Source organism: Chroicocephalus ridibundus, chromosome 4 (assembly GCF_963924245.1).
Source record: "Chroicocephalus ridibundus chromosome 4, bChrRid1.1, whole genome shotgun sequence".
Classification (NCBI taxonomy): Eukaryota; Metazoa; Chordata; class Aves; order Charadriiformes; family Laridae; genus Chroicocephalus; species Chroicocephalus ridibundus.
This window is the reverse complement of record NC_086287.1, coordinates 92552862-92569081: the sequence shown is the minus strand read 5'-3', so window position 1 is coordinate 92569081 and position 16220 is coordinate 92552862. Positions and strand designations below refer to the sequence as shown.

The following is a 16220-nucleotide window of genomic DNA, read 5'->3' as shown; positions in this document are numbered from 1 at the left end:
GTGCTCATGGTTTGCTTTTCTCTGTTTTTCGTGTGGCTCATGCCCCTGGCAGGCTGATAGACACCGACCCGGGAGGGGGCTGGCGAGCTGCTAGGTGTATCTGCTTTGAAAATCGGGGTTTGGAAGCATGTGCTGGAATTGCAGCGCTGCTTCACAGCTCCTCTTATCTCCCTTCCTTCCTGGAGGGAGGGAGGGGGAGATGGGTTTATCCCCGGTGCTCCGTTAGCTGCACGGCGCTCGTGCCACGCTCTGCTTTTCGAGGTAAGCGCCTTATTCTGAATTCTGCTCCCGTTGCTGTGACGGGGAGGAATTAGTGTGAACGGGAGACAAATCCTGCCGAGTGCAGGGCTCGGGCCAGCCTGTAGCATCCCAGAGTGAAGCCCAGCGAGCGTCGCCGGGACGAGGGAGTGATTCCTCCCCGGCGTCCTCCTCTTTGCCCTCCCCAAAAGGCTGCGAAAGCCCCAGGGCGACTGGGAGAGAAACCTGAGCCTCGTCACAGCCCCAAATCCTTATTTCATCCTCCCCTGCCTGGCACCAGACGCTCTCTTCTGTCCCCTTCAGCCGTCAGCGCAGCAGCAGAGACCTGCCGGAACAGCCTGCTGCGGGTAAGTGAGCTGAGTTTGCCAGGGCTCTGCACGCTCCCCTCCTGGCACGTGTTCTCCCTTCCTCCTGCTCTCGGCAGGGGGATGCACCGTCGGAGGGGGAGCAGATCTCACCTCTCACCATCCTGTCTGGGATTTTCGGGACATCTTATTTGCAGGTAGCCTCGGATACTGGGAAACTACCCAACTCCTGACCCTGAGGAGAGAAAACCCATGGGGAGTGGAATGAGCAAGGTACCGGGAGGATGGTGGGGTGGTGGCCAGGACCTTCTCCTTGGGCAGGACCTTTGTCCCGCAGGCCAGGGGGATGCTTGTTCCCAGACCGCCACAATGCCCTAAATACAACCATTGGCATCTTCCCTTTCTCATTCCCCTTTGAAAGTCCAAGCACTTAAGAAAGGGAATTAAGAAAGCAAACAGTGATCCCCAGACTTGTATCCGAGGTGATGAGCTAAGTGCCTGTGGGTATTTGAAAAGTGACAGCTGGCTTTAGACGCTTGTCCCTTGGGCGGTAAGGCTGTGGCATGAGCATCCTCGGGGCTGACGGGGGTCCCTGCAGGGAAATTTCCTCCCCTTGCCCCCCCCCGGGACGTGTCTGTGCCCGGCAGCCGTGCACTGTGAGCAGGGGGGAGTGGGGTTTTACTGCTGCTTGTTGCTCAGCTGAACTCCAGGGCTGGCAGAGGGGATTGGTTTCTGTTTGTATCCTTAAATAACCGCTTGGTACGTGAGTTATCCCGTTTAAAAATAGACTCTGGGACAACAACGGAGAGACCGGATCAGGTCAAACTCTCTCTGAGCGGCCCTGGTGTGATTTAACAGCGGGGTTTCACTGCCCGTGGACTCAGCCCGACCTGCAAAAGTGGTTGTTACAGCCTCCCTGGTTCCACCAAGCCCTCCTGGGGAGCTCGGGCTGCCTTTGCCGGGGGCTGGGTTGGTGCAGACACATCTGTGTCGCAGGATCTGGCTCTGACTTGATGAGACTCAGGGCTCAGCATCCCCCTCCCAGTGGTAACGGCGTGTTCCGTGCTGGGCACAGACTTTTGCCAACTCCAGGTGTTGGCAGCCCAGGAGCGGGCTGGGATTCAGCTGAACGGTAAAGTTGGGCTGGACGTGACCCAGCGCTGTCGAAAACCCTTCCTACAGCCTCCCAAACCAGGCGTCTTCTGCCAGATTGGGTGCAAACGAGCGCAACGGGGAACCAGCCCTTCCTTTCTGTGCCCCTGGAAGCCGCTCTGGCAGGCTCTTACACCCCGTAAATACTCTGAGCTGCCCCTTTTTCTCCTTTGTAACCCTGCGGTGGGGAGTTGGAGACCAAATTTGTGTACTTGATGGCGCTCACTGCAACATCCTGGCCAGAAAAGTACTATAAATAGCCCGTGCCTTTGCCAGTCTGTCCCCAGCTGGCGGAGGCAACCTTTGAAACTATTTGCTGGAGGTGGTTGCTATAGAATAGCAAAATAAAACCAAGCTGCAGCAGGGCTGGCCTGCCTCTGGGAGATGGGGGGGTTCCCGCTGGAGCCCCACCTTGAAGGAGGAGGCTGGGGTGGGCTGAGCTGTTTGGGCAATCCAGCCCCCAGCCTTTCTGATTGCAATGGGACGACATGCAAGACCTTTCCATTTATGCGCTGAGTTTTCCTGAGCCCTGCGCTCCTGGAGGGCTTTGGGCTGGTGGTTTGAGTGGGCTCAGCCCTGGCTGTTCGTTAATGAAGACGGTTCACTCATTAGGTGCTTGGTTTGTCATTGGCTGGGAAGTTTGGTGCCAGATGCCCTGGTCCTGCTGGTACCACGCATGCAGCTTGATGCTCCTGCCGCGTCGGATGCACGTTGTGCCTGGCACTGTCTGAAATCTCTCTCCTTTTTGTCACCTCCCAGGTTGTCAAAGGACTCTACCTTGGGAATATCCGCGGTGAGTGCCTTTCCCGGCTCCCTGGGCAGCTGGCGGGGCCGGAGGACCCCCTCTCCTCAAGGGTTCCCTGTGCCTGTTCCCGGCTGGGGACCTCAGCATCTTCCAGATACCCAAAGCCCCAAAAAAGCCTCATCCCAATTCCAAGTGACCCCGTGCAGCTCTAGCCCAGGAAAGGGACATCCGCAGGGAGCTGCGGTCACCAGCCATGCTGGAGCACCTGGGAACACCCAGCATGGCCGGAAACCTCCCTGTGTTTGCTGAGGCAATATTTACAGTGGGCCAACTCCTGGCTTTCTCGCTGGGGCCGCGGGGAGCAGGGCGAAGCTCGGGCTTCACCCGACAGCGAGGACACAACAGCCTTTTCCGTATTAGCGGTATCATTTCTGACGCCGGGGGGGGGGTGGTTTTAGGAGCCTGCTGAACACCCAGTGCATCCAAGGGGAGGGGGATTTTGCTTTGATGGAGGTGTGTCGCGATGCTTGGCCTGCCTTCCTGCATCGTGCGGGGTGAGAGGCAGCGGGAAGGGCTGGCACCGGGGTCAAGGGGCTGCGGGTGATGGATCCGGGCTGCTGGTGGGTGCTCGGTCCAGCAGATCTCCCAGGAGGGCGGGCGACTCAGGTGCCACCTCTGCTTCCAGACTCTGAGGACCGGGAAAACCTGCTGCGGAACAGGGTGACGCACATCCTCTCCGTCCACAACAGGGCCAAGCCGGTGCTGGAGGTGAGCACCCGGGTGGTGGGGGAAGAGGCTGGGAAGGTGCAGGTGGGCCACACGCCGTTCTCCTGGGGTGGGAGCGGAAAGGGGAGAAGCCATGCCGGCTTTGCACCGGTTTGCACCACGCGATGCTCAATCGCACCCAAAAAAAGCTCAGCGCTGGCTCTGGGAGGGGAGAGGTGGGGGGAGTGGGATGTTTTGGCGGGGCACGGCCAACCCCCTGGGTGATTTTTAGGGCGAAGGTGTGGGGCAGGGACCCGGCGGGGCACCCGGTGCTGCCGCGGGGAGAACCGCGAGAGGGCGGCGGCGCCCCGCGGATGGCGGCGCCGGGGCCGCCTCCAGCCCCGACGGGGAGCGGGGGCACAGCGGCACCCGGAGCACCCCCCCGCCTCCAGAACAGGGGTCCCGGGCCACCCCGGCTTTGTCTGCCCCGTCCCCCCGCCCCTCGCGGACCCCGGAGTGCTGCGGCCCCCGCGGGGTGCGGGTGGGGAAACTGAGGCAGGAGGGAGCCGCCCGGTGGGTGGATGCTGGAGGCGATGGCCGCGTCTTTCGTGCACAAATCCTGCCTGTATGGACCCGTGGGCCGGACAGAGCCTGCAGCAGGAGGAGCAGCCCCGTGAGGGGTCCGTGTGCGGGATGCTCGGGCCATCTCACAGCCGATGGCCGCGTGCAACTTGCACTTCGTCCCTGTGTCGGACATGCTGCCAGCTCCCAAATCCCGGGATGCTGCAGAAGGTGAAGGGGGCTGCTTGGACCCCTTGTCCTTTGGGGCCATGATGGGCAGGGAGCCTCAGCGAAACACCGGCTCGAGCCCTTTCCTCGCGAAGGCATTGAGTAACATGGAGAGGGGAGAGAGAGAGAGAAGGAAGGAGCTGCATAAAATGAGAGCAGAGAAACGGCTGGTGGCTGGAGAAGGGGGAGCAGCTGGGGCTGGCGGGGCTCGGGGCACGGCCAGACGGGGAGCAAACCACACGGCGAGCTTACAACACGGAGCAAGCCGCCGGGCTGGCGGAAAGGGGAACCGGAAAGGCATGGTGGGTTGAGCAATGTGTCAATCACAGCCCTGGGTTGGGAACCGCAAACCCCAGCACCGGTCCCATGCGTGGCCCGGCTCCCCAAGGTGGGATGGGGGGACCCGGGCCCCGCAGGGAAGGGGAAGCCACCAGGAGCCCGGCAGTTAATCCGGGACTGGGGTGCGGGTCGGGGTTTGGCAAGGAGTGGGGTCGCTTTGGTTGCTCCACTGGTTGGCACGGTGGCTTTGCCGGCACGGTGGCTCTCCCCACCATGGGGAGGTCAGGCTGGAGCCAGGCATGGTGGGGCTCAGCCAGGCTTTGGGAAGCCGCAGCCCGTCATGGCTTATCCCACAAAACCTGCCGGTGTTTGCTTGCTGGTCCCCATGCTCCTGCCCGGTGCCATGGTCCCCTTCCACCTGCCGAGCCCCTGCCTGCCCCCGCCATCCCCTGCGTGCTGGGGAGGTGCGGTTTGGCCAGGGATGTGGATGAGGAACCCACCAGCTCCGTTTCCCTCCCAGCCTCTCCCGCAGCTTCTCCAGGCGGGGAGCAGCTGGCTGGCACGCCACGACGGGCCGGCAAGTGCCACTTCGCTGTGGTACCATGTCCCCATCCTGCGAGAGGCTGCAGGATGGCAGGGACGAGCATGAGACAGGGCTGGGGAGGACGGATGGGACGGAGAGGTGATGCACGGGAAAGCCCGCCCGTGCCCATCCTCACACTATGGGTCTTTCCAGCACGGGAATATCCCCGTGCCCATCCCACTTTACCCCTTCCCTTAAATAATTGGCTTTTTCCAGCCTCACGATTTGCCCTGGGCTGGAGGGAAGCGAGGGTGACCCGTGGGGTTGGATCGCATCAGCCCATGGAGGACCTTTGGGCAGTGATGCCACAAGCCGATGGAGATGGGGCAGTCCCTGGTGCGTGGCCATTTCAGCTCCAGCTGGCAGGGTTTCCACCCATTTCGTTAAGAAAGTTTAAAAAAAAAAATAATAAAAAAATAACCGAACCCTCAGATGTGAAAAGGATCTAATTTTAACTCAGAACAGGGAGGATCGAGGAAGCGATGTTTTAAAGAAAGGAAAGTAATGTGACCTATGTCAACGTGCGGCAGGATGATTTATTGTGTATTAAAAGGACCAGGAGGAAATAACTCATTGATGAGCGCGACTTCATCAGTGCGTGTTCGCACACGTCTTCCTGACGGGGCTTGTCCGTCGGGGTCCTGGGAAAGGGATGGCTCAATTTCGGGGGGGTGAGGAGGGGGGGGTGGTCCTGAGCGTCGTAGCGGTTCCCCACAGCCTGGCCTCTCCTCCGGGCTGAAATGGGGGAGAAATAGCTTGGGGTGGGATGGACGCGACCCTTCATGGTTCTCTCTACCCATGGGGAGCAGGGTGATGGCATCCAAAAGCCGATTGCGGCTTTCCCCTCACCAAAGGGTCGGCTGGGGAGAGGGGGGAAAAAGAGAGAAATGGGAGATTTTGTGTTTGTCAGAGGTACCTTATTACTGCAACCATCTTTGTATTGCAGGACATGACCTATCTCTGTATCTCGGCCTCGGATTCCTCCAGTCAAAACCTGTAAGTCGTTTGCCGTCCTTTTGCCTCCCAGCATCGCACGCCGGTTGTTGTCGGTCAATAAAAGCTCAGATTCTGCCGAACGAAGGTTCAGCTCATTCGTGCTGCAAAACGTTGGCATCATCGCTGAGCTTGACAGGAGCTGCGGTTCGTTCCCGGGGGGTAAATAGCATTCGTAGGGGTTAAAATTTGGTTCTGTGTGTGTTTGCAGTCAGCAAATGTGATTTCCCATCAAATTTCAGAATCGTTCTGCTGGGCGGGGTTGGAAATTGGAGCATGAGAAAGACAGTGTTTTTTCTTGGTCTTCCAAATATTTTCTTGGAAAGAGAAATATTTATTAAAATAAAAGTTTGGGGTTCCCCCCCCCATACAAAGCATAGGTACTCATTAAGTCTTCTAACGATGTTCTCGGGGTGAAGCAGGCGAGAGATGCTGCAAGGAAGCCCCAGGATTTCATGGGGTGCCGGGGTGCGATGGGTGCAGGCGCTGCTGGCACTGGGGGTTCCCAGCTGCTTTGGGCACCCACAAACCACCCCTCGCAACCAGAAAATGGGTGAATGCCGTGGGATTTTTTTCTCGCCAACCAAACCCTAAAAAGGATCGAAACCTCGCGCCCAGCGACTGGAGCGAAGCCCGTCTGTGGAGGTGCTGGTTTTCCAGCATCCTTGGGAGCAGCCCGTGCCCGGGGGTGTGATTCTGCTTGCTCATGCTCCCGCTGAGCGGAAAGAGAAGCTTTACAAGAAAACCCTGCCTCAGCAAGAACTGGGTTTTTTTGGTTGTTATTTTTTTTTCTCTTCTCCCATTTCTTTGCATTCGTAGCATGTCTACTGAAATAACAAAAAAAAAAAAAAGAAAAAAGCCTCGGGCGGTGCGGGGGGGAGAAAAAAGAAGATAAGACTGGCTGCCGGAAGGAAGGCTTATTCAAGGAACTATTTTCTGCTTGTCAGTTTATGCCTTGGATTTCACAACCCTGGTGTCCTGCAGAGGAGATGCTTGTGACTCAGGACCTCAGTGGCTCTCAGCATTACCAGCCTCCGTGCCCCGATCCCACGCTTCGAGGCTGGAAAAGTGCGGGCAGAGAGCTTTCCTCTGGCTGAGTGCCTGGGGGGGGAAAAAAAAAATCCCCGTGGAGTGGGTGAGGATGGATGGGGTGGCCGAAGCGCTCACCTGCCTGCCCCCCTCCGGGATGGGTTGGGAGAGCCGTGCGGCGTGCGTGGAGCGGGCTGGAGGCAAAAGCATCGTGTCCTTGCAAGCCAGGTGCATCCCTGATGGTCCCAACCCGGGGGGATGAAGTGGAGGACTGGGATATGGAGAGCTCGGACCTGTGTAGGCAACACATGCAGGCCCTGGGGGACGCTGTCTGCTCTGCGAAGATAAGCGGGACAAGGCAAAATCGCCTGGGACGAGCTTTAGGTGGGGAAAGCCCCTCCAAAGAGTGATGCTCTGTTTGCTCCAGGGGTCAAGGAGGAGGCACGTCTGTAGCCCACAAGGAGCGATGGACTGACATCTCCTTCCAAGGCTGAGAGGCTCAATATCTGACCGCAGCTTCAGAGACTCCTCCATCTCTCCTCCTCTTCCCGGGCAGCGGAACCCCCTGCTGTTTGTATTCAAAAAAGTCCTTGGCTGGTTTTTTAGAAGGAGCCCTGCCCTTCCAGGGAAGGGTGAGGAGCAGCATCCCCTTCCATCCTCCTTCCAGGGCAGGGTGAAGAGCCACCCCCTTGGGTGAGCTGGCAGGGATGGGGGAGGTTTTAGAGGGTTCTGCCTCGCTCCCCGCAGGGAAGGTGGCCCTGAGCCCTGGAGGGCTCTCGGGGGAGGATGCGCCGGGAGCGAGCCCTCGGCGAGGGGCACGGGGGGAATAACTCCGCAGTAGCTCGTGCCTTGGCTTCTGAGAAATCAGGAAGGCTGTGCAGGCGGACGCCCACCCCATCACGCGGAGCCAGAGGAAGTCCGGTGCCGGGGCAGAGGCGCTGCCGGCTCCCGTGCTCGCAGCCCAAGTTAACCAAAATCAAGTTTTCTGCCTCAAAACTACCCCAAGGCTCGGCGCGGCCGTGCGAGCGAGCAGGGATGGGCAGTGTTTATTGAAAATATGTGCCAAGGAGCCGAATGCCTGGCTTGGTGTGGGCTCTCGGAGATGCCCTCTGTCCTTGGGGAGGGATTGGCAGTGGCTTCCAGCATCCCGTGCAGTGATGAGCAGGAGGGCTGCGTCTCACTGGAGCCTGCACAGTCCTCCCATGAACACCCACCCCTACCCCATCAGTACATATGGAGTTATTTTATCCTGTTTTTTAGGTCTCCTTGCCTTCAAAAAGATGGGTGCTGCTCAGGCTGGGAGAGTTGGGGTTGTTCAGCCTGGAGAAGAGAAGGCTCTGAGGAGACCTTATAGCCCCTTCCAGTACCTGAAGGTGGCCTACGAGAAAGCTGGAGAGGGACTTTTTACAAGGGCAAATAGTGATAGGATGAGGGGTAATGGCTTCAAATTGTAAGAGGGTAGAATTAGATTTGATATTAGGAAGAAATTCTTTACTGTGAGGGTGGTGAGCCCCTGGCCCAGGTTGCCCAGAGAAGCTGTGGCTGCCCCATCCCTGGAGGGGTTCAAGACCAGGTTGGACGGGGCTTGGAGCAACCTGGTCTGGTGGGAGGTGTCCCTGCCCAGGGCAGGGGGTTGGAACTAGTTGATCTTTAAGATCCCTTCCAACCCAAACCATTCCATGATTCATACGTCTGAGCGTGCAGGTCAGGAGAGAAGCACCAGAGCGTGTTGCAGCTGAGCTGCCAGAAAGCCCTGGCTCCCTGACCTGCCCCGTTTTGCTGCAAAACTCCCTGGTTAGGGTTAATGTGCTCCCTCTGCCTTGCCGGCAGTTACTGGTTATGCTTTGGTTACTGGTCATGCCTCGTAACGCAGGCAGCTATCTGGGGACAAGCCTGAGTTGTTGCTGGCAGCCCTGCCTCCGGGCATGGGCACCTCTGCGAGCCCTCCCTGGGGTGGGAAGGGGCTGGAGGGGCTGCCTGGGGTGAGGAGGGGAAGGGAGTTGCACCATTTGGAGACCTGCAGGCAGAACGCCTCGGGAGCCACCTTCTCCCTGCCTTCTTCCCTGCTGGCATCTTTCCCTTGGTGGGAACTGGATGTTTTCGGCATCGTTTGGGAATTTGGGGTGAGCCGATGGCTTAGGACAACCTCTGAGATGGGGATGTGCCTGTCCCTTGGGCACAAGATGACACCTTGCCCGGAGGCTGTCTCCCTGGGGTCCTCCCTGAGCTGGTTTGGCTGATGGCATCACCCTGTTCCTGATTCCTTGGGAGCAGGAAATCCCTTGGAAAGTCTCCCAGGTCATTTCCTTCCTGGCAGATGAAGATCAGCCCCCTCTGCCTTCGCTGGGCAGAGGAAGGATCACTGCTCCCACCCCATGCCGGTGGCCCCAGGGCGGTGGGAAGTCCTTGGTGGGGGACACGACTGGTGGTGTGGCCAGGCGCCTTGCAGGGGCGGGCAGCCCTCCCATCCCCACCTCCCTGCCTCTCTCCTTGCAGGCTGCAGCATTTTAAGGAGTGCATCAAGTTCATCCACGAATGCCGGCTCGGTGGGGGAGGCTGCCTCGTCCATTGGTGAGAGCTGCTGTCACCGCCTCGCGTCCCCGGTTCACATCGGTCCTGTGGGAGGTGGGGATGGGCTCCCAAAAAGTGTCCTCAATATTGAACTTCACTTGTGGTGGGGAGGAAGAAGAGGAGAAGACAAGGAACTGTGACGGGGGAAGGTCTCCACTGCTGAGACCCATGGGATGGGTGGTCTGTGCACTGAAAACCAGAGCATCCAAAGAGGTGGGACAGGCTGGAGGAGGGAACGAGGGAGGAACGAGCCACCAGCAGTGGCTCCCTGTCCATGTGGCTCCTTATCCCCACCCAACCCATGGCCGGGGAGCACTGCTAGCACCCCAGCGAGAAGGGGTGCCCATGGGAAGATGTGTCTCATGGGTGTCACTTGATGTGGGGTCACTCCAGCCTTCGTGGTGGGAATACCTCTACCTGATGCTGCTCCCTCACTCCATGTCAGCCTGGCTGGGGTCTCCCGCAGCACCACCATCCTGGTGGCTTACCTCATGACGGTGACCGAGCTCGGCTGGGAGGCCTGCCTGGCTGCCACCAAGGCCGTGAGGTCCTACGTCAGCCCCAACTTTGGCTTCCAGCAGCAGCTGCAGGAGTACGAGGCAACCTTGCTGCAGGAGGTACGTCCCGGCGCCGCCGTTCCCCTTATATAAGCGTCTGCAGAGTTTGCAAACGTGCACGACTCTTTTGCATGCAGCTCACTGCAGGGACCAGCTGTTTGCCCGAGCTGGCCTTTGTGCATGCTATTTATTACCTGGGGATTTTGGGTTTTGCATGCAACAACAACCAAAAAAAAAAGAAAAAAAAAAAAAGAAAAAAAAGAAAAGAAAAAAAAAAAGAAAAAAGAAGTGCCTAGACATTATGCGAGTGCACTTAAAAAAGCTCTTTAAAACCCCAGTGCTTTTCTCGAGAGTTCAGTTAGGACACGGTGGGAGGGATGGGCGAGCATCAAGGCCTCCCCGGGAGCCCCAGGAAGGGCGCTGGGCCGGTTCCCGGGAATGCAGCGCAGCGGGAGCTGGAGGCGGAAAGGGGGAGAGGAGAGGGAGGAAGGCTTTTCGGGATGTCTGGGCGTGCTCGGGTCTGGCAGGGCTTCCTCTGACAGCAAGTCCCCTGCTCTTAGAGGCAGGGGACAGGGAGAAGCAAGCGTTGATGGAGAAATTCTCCTCTTTCCTCCCCAAAATGATGCGGAGCAGCAGGTTTTAGGAGAGCAGAAGCCCCGGCTGGGTGGGTTCCCGTCCTGTGCAAGGGAGGGATGTTGTTGTAGCTGAGCCGAGCCAGATGCCGGCAGCTGGGAGCGACAGCAGGACATTTACATGGGAGAGCGCTAGTTGCAGAGATCAGAGCTGCACTTTTTGACGCCTAAAGCCTTCAAAAGCAAAGGCAAAGGCCTTTAAAAGCACAGCTCCCGCTCGGCTGCCCGCCAGTCTTCCACGCCAGGCCAGCCCTGGGCTCCACAGTGAAGGATCGGGATCCAAAACCGCCCTGGGAGGACACACGGACCGCGGCTGGACCTCTGCCAGGAAAGAGTAACCCACAACGCGACGTGCACGAGGCATCTCGCACCTCACATCTCCCCCGAACGTGGTCCCGTCCCTGGAGGTGAAGCCCCGCCATCCGCCGTAGCCGTGAGCATTGTGCAGCGGCCCCATGGCAAACAGTGCCAGGGACCCGGTGGTCCCTCCGGCCACACCGAGAGGTTCACGGGGATTTCTGTCCTCCCAGGAGAGAGGCAGGGACAGCATGTGATGTTGGCCCAAATGTCAGCCCCTTCCCAGCCGCCGAGTTCCCTTCCCCGGGTGCTGGAGGGAGCGGGCAGGCACTGTCACATGAGGGACGCAGCCCTGCCCCCTTATCACCAGCTTGCAAAAACACCCACGGGAGGAGGGTGGAAAACGGTCCAAGGGGTTACAGAACACCCGCGGTGCTGGAGATTCCCTGCGGGGCTTCCCCTGCCCGGGCCAGATCTCCCCAACACTTCCCACGCTCTGGGCACGTCCCAGCGCAGACCACGATGCAGGGTTGCTGTGCCCCCTCCCTTCATCCCACCTATTCCTCCTGCTCCCCGAAATCCAGCTGGGGCTCAGCAGGCACTGGACGTTCTTCCCTTTCCTTTAGACGCTGCTTTTTCATCACCTTGAAGTTTTGCCGGGGGTTTTGCAAGCGTTTCCCTGAAAACACCGAAGGCAGAGCCAAGGGCGGAGGCGCTTGGATGTGATTTTTTTTTTTCTGAGCCGTGGGCCTTAGCGGGAGCTGCCTTTTTATTCGAAACACCCTGCTTTTCCCCGCGATTGCAGCATCGAGGTGGTGGTGGTGGGGGCGGGGGGAAGCTGCGGATGGCCCTGGTGGGCAGACTGCTGCTGGCACGGCCCCGGGGGGCGCAGGCTGGGTGCGGGAGCGGGGAGTGCGCTGGCATTACTCACCCGCGGCTGCAGCTGAAGAAAGGGAAAAGCCAGGATGGATGCTCCAACCCGACCGGCGATGCTCTGCTCCCGGCTCACCCTTTGCGCCCTCCATCTTCACAAGAGGAAGGGATTTGCGGGCAGGTCTGCCGAGGTGGATGGTCGGGGGTCCCGCAGGGCGGGGGGCGCCGTAGGCATGTACCTGTGTGGCCAGGAGCCCCTGGGACCCACTGCCGCACAGGTCCTGCGCCTTGCTTGGTGCCAAGCAGCAGTTGGCTTGCTTACCTTGGCCGTGGGAGGTCACACCTCGTTCCCCTGCGTGGTTTTTGGGGTGGTTTTCCGCGTGTAGGTACGATGCTGGGGCAAGGGAGCTTCAGCTCTTGCTGAGGATAGAAAAGAGGTTAAATTTCCCCATTTAGCCCCGCTGTCATCCCAGCAGGCAGCAATTTGGAAATGCAGCGCTCGGGAGCGGACATGGATAAGGGCCGGGCAGGCTGCTCGGGTCGAAAAGCCTCATTTCTTGTTGGCTAAAACCTGGGAGGAACAGGTCAGACCGCCCGGGGACCTCCTTCCCGGGGCTGCGCACGAGCATCCCTTGGTGCCTCGATTTCCTCGATGCGGAGCAGGGACCTCAGAGGGGACCCAGGGATGTAGAAATGGGGAAGATGCTCTCTGGGGCTGGCCAGCTGGCCCCTCGCCGCGGGAAGCTCGCCTCGAGCGTGCAGCTGCGGTTTCGAGCTGGCAAATGGTGCTTATCGGGGCTAGGGGGATAAAGAAGGAAGGAAGGGACCAAGAGCAGCAGCAGGCTGGTGGGTAAGGCTAGAAAAGGAAGTAAGACGGCTCAGAGAAGATGGTGTGGATGTGAGAGATGGCACAGATGGGCATTCAGGTGATGAATCCATTCCCCCCCCCCGCCGCCGCCCCAGGGTCTCCCTGTGGTGCTGGCACACTGTGGCCAGGCTGTCTTCCATCCCTCAGTGCCATCCCAGATGGGACGGGTGCCCCCGGAGAGAGGAGGAGGGCAGTGGGTTCATGGTCAGCGCTGGAGGAAACGGGCTGTAACCACTTCTTGCTCTGGTTTTAATAGGAAACGCCTGGCAGCAGCAGCAGCAGGGGGCTTCCCCCGGCCTCCCGCCGGCTTCTTCCCTCCTTTTCTGGATGGTGGGAGCCAGCTCCGAGGCTGGGCGATGGGTGCCGAGCCTTGGTGGGTGCGGAGCCTCGTTGGCCAGGCTGGTCTCCCCATGGAGCTTCCTCCCTCCGGGTGGTTTGCATGGGAGGGATGTTCCCCGCCATGAGCAGCTGGCATGGATGCTTGCCCCAAATCCTACCCCAAATCCTTTGGGACTCACTTCCCAGGGGTTATTTTCTAGCAAGGGAATCAAACCTGGCTCTCGGGGTCCACCCCAAACCAGGGGTCTTCCTGCTTGCAGGCGGCGAGCGTGCAGCAGCCGTGGTGAGTCCTGCTGTCTGAGGGAGGGAGTGGATTTGGGGAATCCAGACATTCCCGGTGGAATTCCCCTCTGCCCGAGCCGACTTTCCCTGGCTGCAGGAGCGGGGAGGTCGCCAGGGTCAGTCTCAGACTTTATTTTCCTGTGGCTCGTGGTCCTCTGTGCCTGCAGCAGCCCCAGGAGGACAGGGCTGAGCTTCCTCTCCTGTTGTCCTGCACCCGTGAGTTGGGTGGCTTCTGGCTGTGGGTGCATCTTGCCCTGGGGGTGCTGAGGCCATGAGGTTGCCCGCTCTCTCCCTCTGGTTCCCCCGGCTGCATCCCGTGCCTGTCCCAGTGCTACCCCGTGCCAGGGCTCCGATGCTCCCTCCCTCTCTGGACCCTTTCCACCTGCAGGTTTCGCATTCCCGACTCCGCATTCCCTCCGTCCTTTTTTGTAAGGTGTTTGGTTATTGCTGGGCGCGCTCCTACCTCTCATCCCAGTAAGTCCTGCTCGCTGGAGCAGCCGGTTCCCAGACATTTTGGAAGATGGTGAAGCCCTGCCTGCTCCCGGCGAGCACCAGGCAGCCGGCACGGCGGGTGCTGGCAGAGCTGCCCGTTCCTGCCCACGCTCTCGGGCGCTGCGCTCCGGGCCCGTCTGGCCGTCTCCCATCCCAACGGCAGCGGGAAGCATTTCTACGGACCGTCTCTCGCTTCCCACCCATCTCCGGACCTCAGCCTGCTGCCAGCTGGCCCCCGGCCACCGGAGCAGCCTTTGCTGCAGTGATGCCGGGGGGGATGAGAGGCACCCCCCGACCGCGCGGCGGTGAGCAAGACGCTCTGCAAACAAACCTGCCGCAGCATGCAAGAGCCGACACGGCCGTGCAGCTTGTGGCAGCGAGTCCAGCCTGTCCCCGCGCTGCCAGGGCGGGGAGGAAGCGCGGGGAAGCTTTTCTTACGAGGATTCGGGCGCACAAGGAACAGCAGCAGCTTCTTGGCAATGGAAAGTAAATAAAGCTGCCGTCCCGGCTGCAGCCGGCATGAGAAGCTGAGGATGCTGCCAGCTCCCCGGGTCCGTCTGTGCCGGGCTGGGGACGCAGGGAGCGCTCGGTCGGGGGAAATCGTCGCATCTCTTGTACAACGTGGTCCTGTCGTGTGGTGTGTGCGAGCTGCTGCGAAACCGGGGCGTTTCTGCGTCCTGGCTGGGGCTGGGGATCCCTTGACCTCACCTGAGCCTGCGGCCGGGATGCAGCCGGCATTGCCCCCGCTCCGCTCGCTGCTTGCCACCGGAGCTGCTGCAAGTCCCGGCTCTCGAGCTGGGGCTGTCTCATCCCCCGGTGACCCTGACAACCTCTTTTGGCTTTGTCTTGGCAGTACCGCACCTGGATCCGCCGCGACTATGGCAGGAACCCGTTCAAGGACCAGGAGGAGCTGCAGTGCTTGCTGGCCCAGCAGGAGCAGGGGCAGAAGGAGCAGCAGCTGGGCAGCAGGGATTGCTCCTGGCTCCGCTCTCCAGCTCCCACCTACCCGCTCCCCTACCACGCAGGTGGCACCGGCAGAAGCAGATGGATGAACAGATAAGCAGCCGGCTGCTCGCAGGCAGACGTTGGCCCTGGGGCTTGGAAAACTCTGTATTCCCTTTGCCAAGCGCCTGCGGGGATTCATGTCTAGGGCAGAAAGCAGCCAGCGCCGGCCTCAGCTTTGGGCTCGAGGGTTGGAGCGAGGGAGTCGGGACTCGCAGACCCTCCCCTCGGCTGCTGGCTCCGTGTATACCCCTGGGCAAGCCGGTTAGTTGATGACAGCGTCTTGTTCTGTCCCGTTCCCCAGTTTCCCAGTGGATCGTGGCCACTTTTCCGTCACCCAGGGCAGCAGCAAGCCCCGTCCCTCTCTCCAGCAGCATGGTACCCGGCAGCTCCTGCAGCAGGGCGTGGGGATGCCAATGGGGAGCTTGGAAAAACAGGGTGGGATGCGATGGGGAGAGACCACCTTGTATTCTGCTTTGCAGTGAAGCTGGAGGCCGATGCAACCTGAGAGGCTGCCCTGAGCAGGGGGGATGTGTCCCGGGATGCGGGTGTGCTGCCAAGCCCGGCTGTCACCCCGCGGGATGGATGGAGAGGGGCTGGAGGCTCCTGGGGCTGCAGATGCCCCTTGCCGTGCTTGGACTTTCCTGGTCCAGCCTGTCCTTGGCAGGTGTCTGTCTGGCATTTTCCTTAACTCCCCCCCTGCCAGGGAGGGGGGAAATCCAGCTGTGCCGGAGGCTGCCTGTCCCCACCGCCTCCATCCCTGGAGCCGGAGTGGTTTTGGGTTTCCCCTGTCGCCCCATCTGAATGTCCCCGGTTGCAAAAGCAGCCAATTGCTCGATTTGACTCAGTCGAATCCCCAGACCAATTTAACGCCGTCCCTCTCCAACAGCCTCTTTAGTATTGAAGGATCGTGACTACGACCCTTTTTACATCCCAAACTCATACCCCGTGTTTCCAAAGCGTGGCCTCGTTGCCTTCCTTTGCCAGGACTCCCCACATCCATCCTAAAAGGGCAGGGGGGGTCCATCCTAAAAGGGCAGGGGGGGTCCCAACCCATCGACGCAGCCCTTCTACATTCAAACCTGCAAATCTTCCACGCCAGCTTGGCCTTTTACTATAAATACCTTGCCCGGCTCCTCAAAAATATCTGTTCTGCAATCCGTTCTGAGAAAAAAAAAAAAAAAAAGGCACTTAAAATATTTCTAGGAATTCCCTTAATGAAAATTTCTGGGTACTCTGAGTGTGACAGCGCTGGGGGCGACTTGCCCGACTCCTAATAAAGAGGAGAGTGATTAAAACCGTGAGGCTGGCTGGTCTTGATTTGCGGTGTTCCTGGCGGGAATGGAGGGGTGGACTGACAGAACCGCTCCGCTGCTGTGTCCTGTTTTCTATTTTCTTGATGAGAACCGTCGGCAAAATTAAAAGTTTTAAAGACTCAGCCTTTAGCCGTAATGTGTAGAATTCCGGGA

At 59.6% G+C, this 16220-nt stretch overlaps 1 protein-coding gene across 2 annotated transcripts; it reads left to right on the top strand.

The window, feature by feature from the left end:
- Nucleotides 1–474: 474 nt before the first annotated feature.
- On the top strand, nucleotides 475–16048 carry LOC134515615 (dual specificity protein phosphatase 22-A-like). 2 transcript variants are annotated; one of them, XM_063334764.1, is made up of 8 exons: nucleotides 475–605; nucleotides 761–836; nucleotides 2475–2508; nucleotides 3146–3228; nucleotides 5763–5812; nucleotides 9335–9409; nucleotides 9855–10026; nucleotides 14603–16048. In XM_063334764.1, the coding sequence occupies exons 2-8, from the start codon at nucleotides 816–818 to the stop codon at nucleotides 14807–14809; spliced, it is 642 nt and encodes a 213-aa protein (XP_063190834.1). In that variant the 5' UTR covers nucleotides 475–605; nucleotides 761–815; the 3' UTR covers nucleotides 14810–16048. The 2 variants fall into 2 exon arrangements, with proteins under 2 accessions (XP_063190834.1, XP_063190833.1); XM_063334763.1 differs by lacking the exons at nucleotides 475–605; nucleotides 761–836; nucleotides 2475–2508 and having other exon boundaries at nucleotides 3064–3228.
- Nucleotides 16049–16220: the final 172 nt, after the last annotated feature.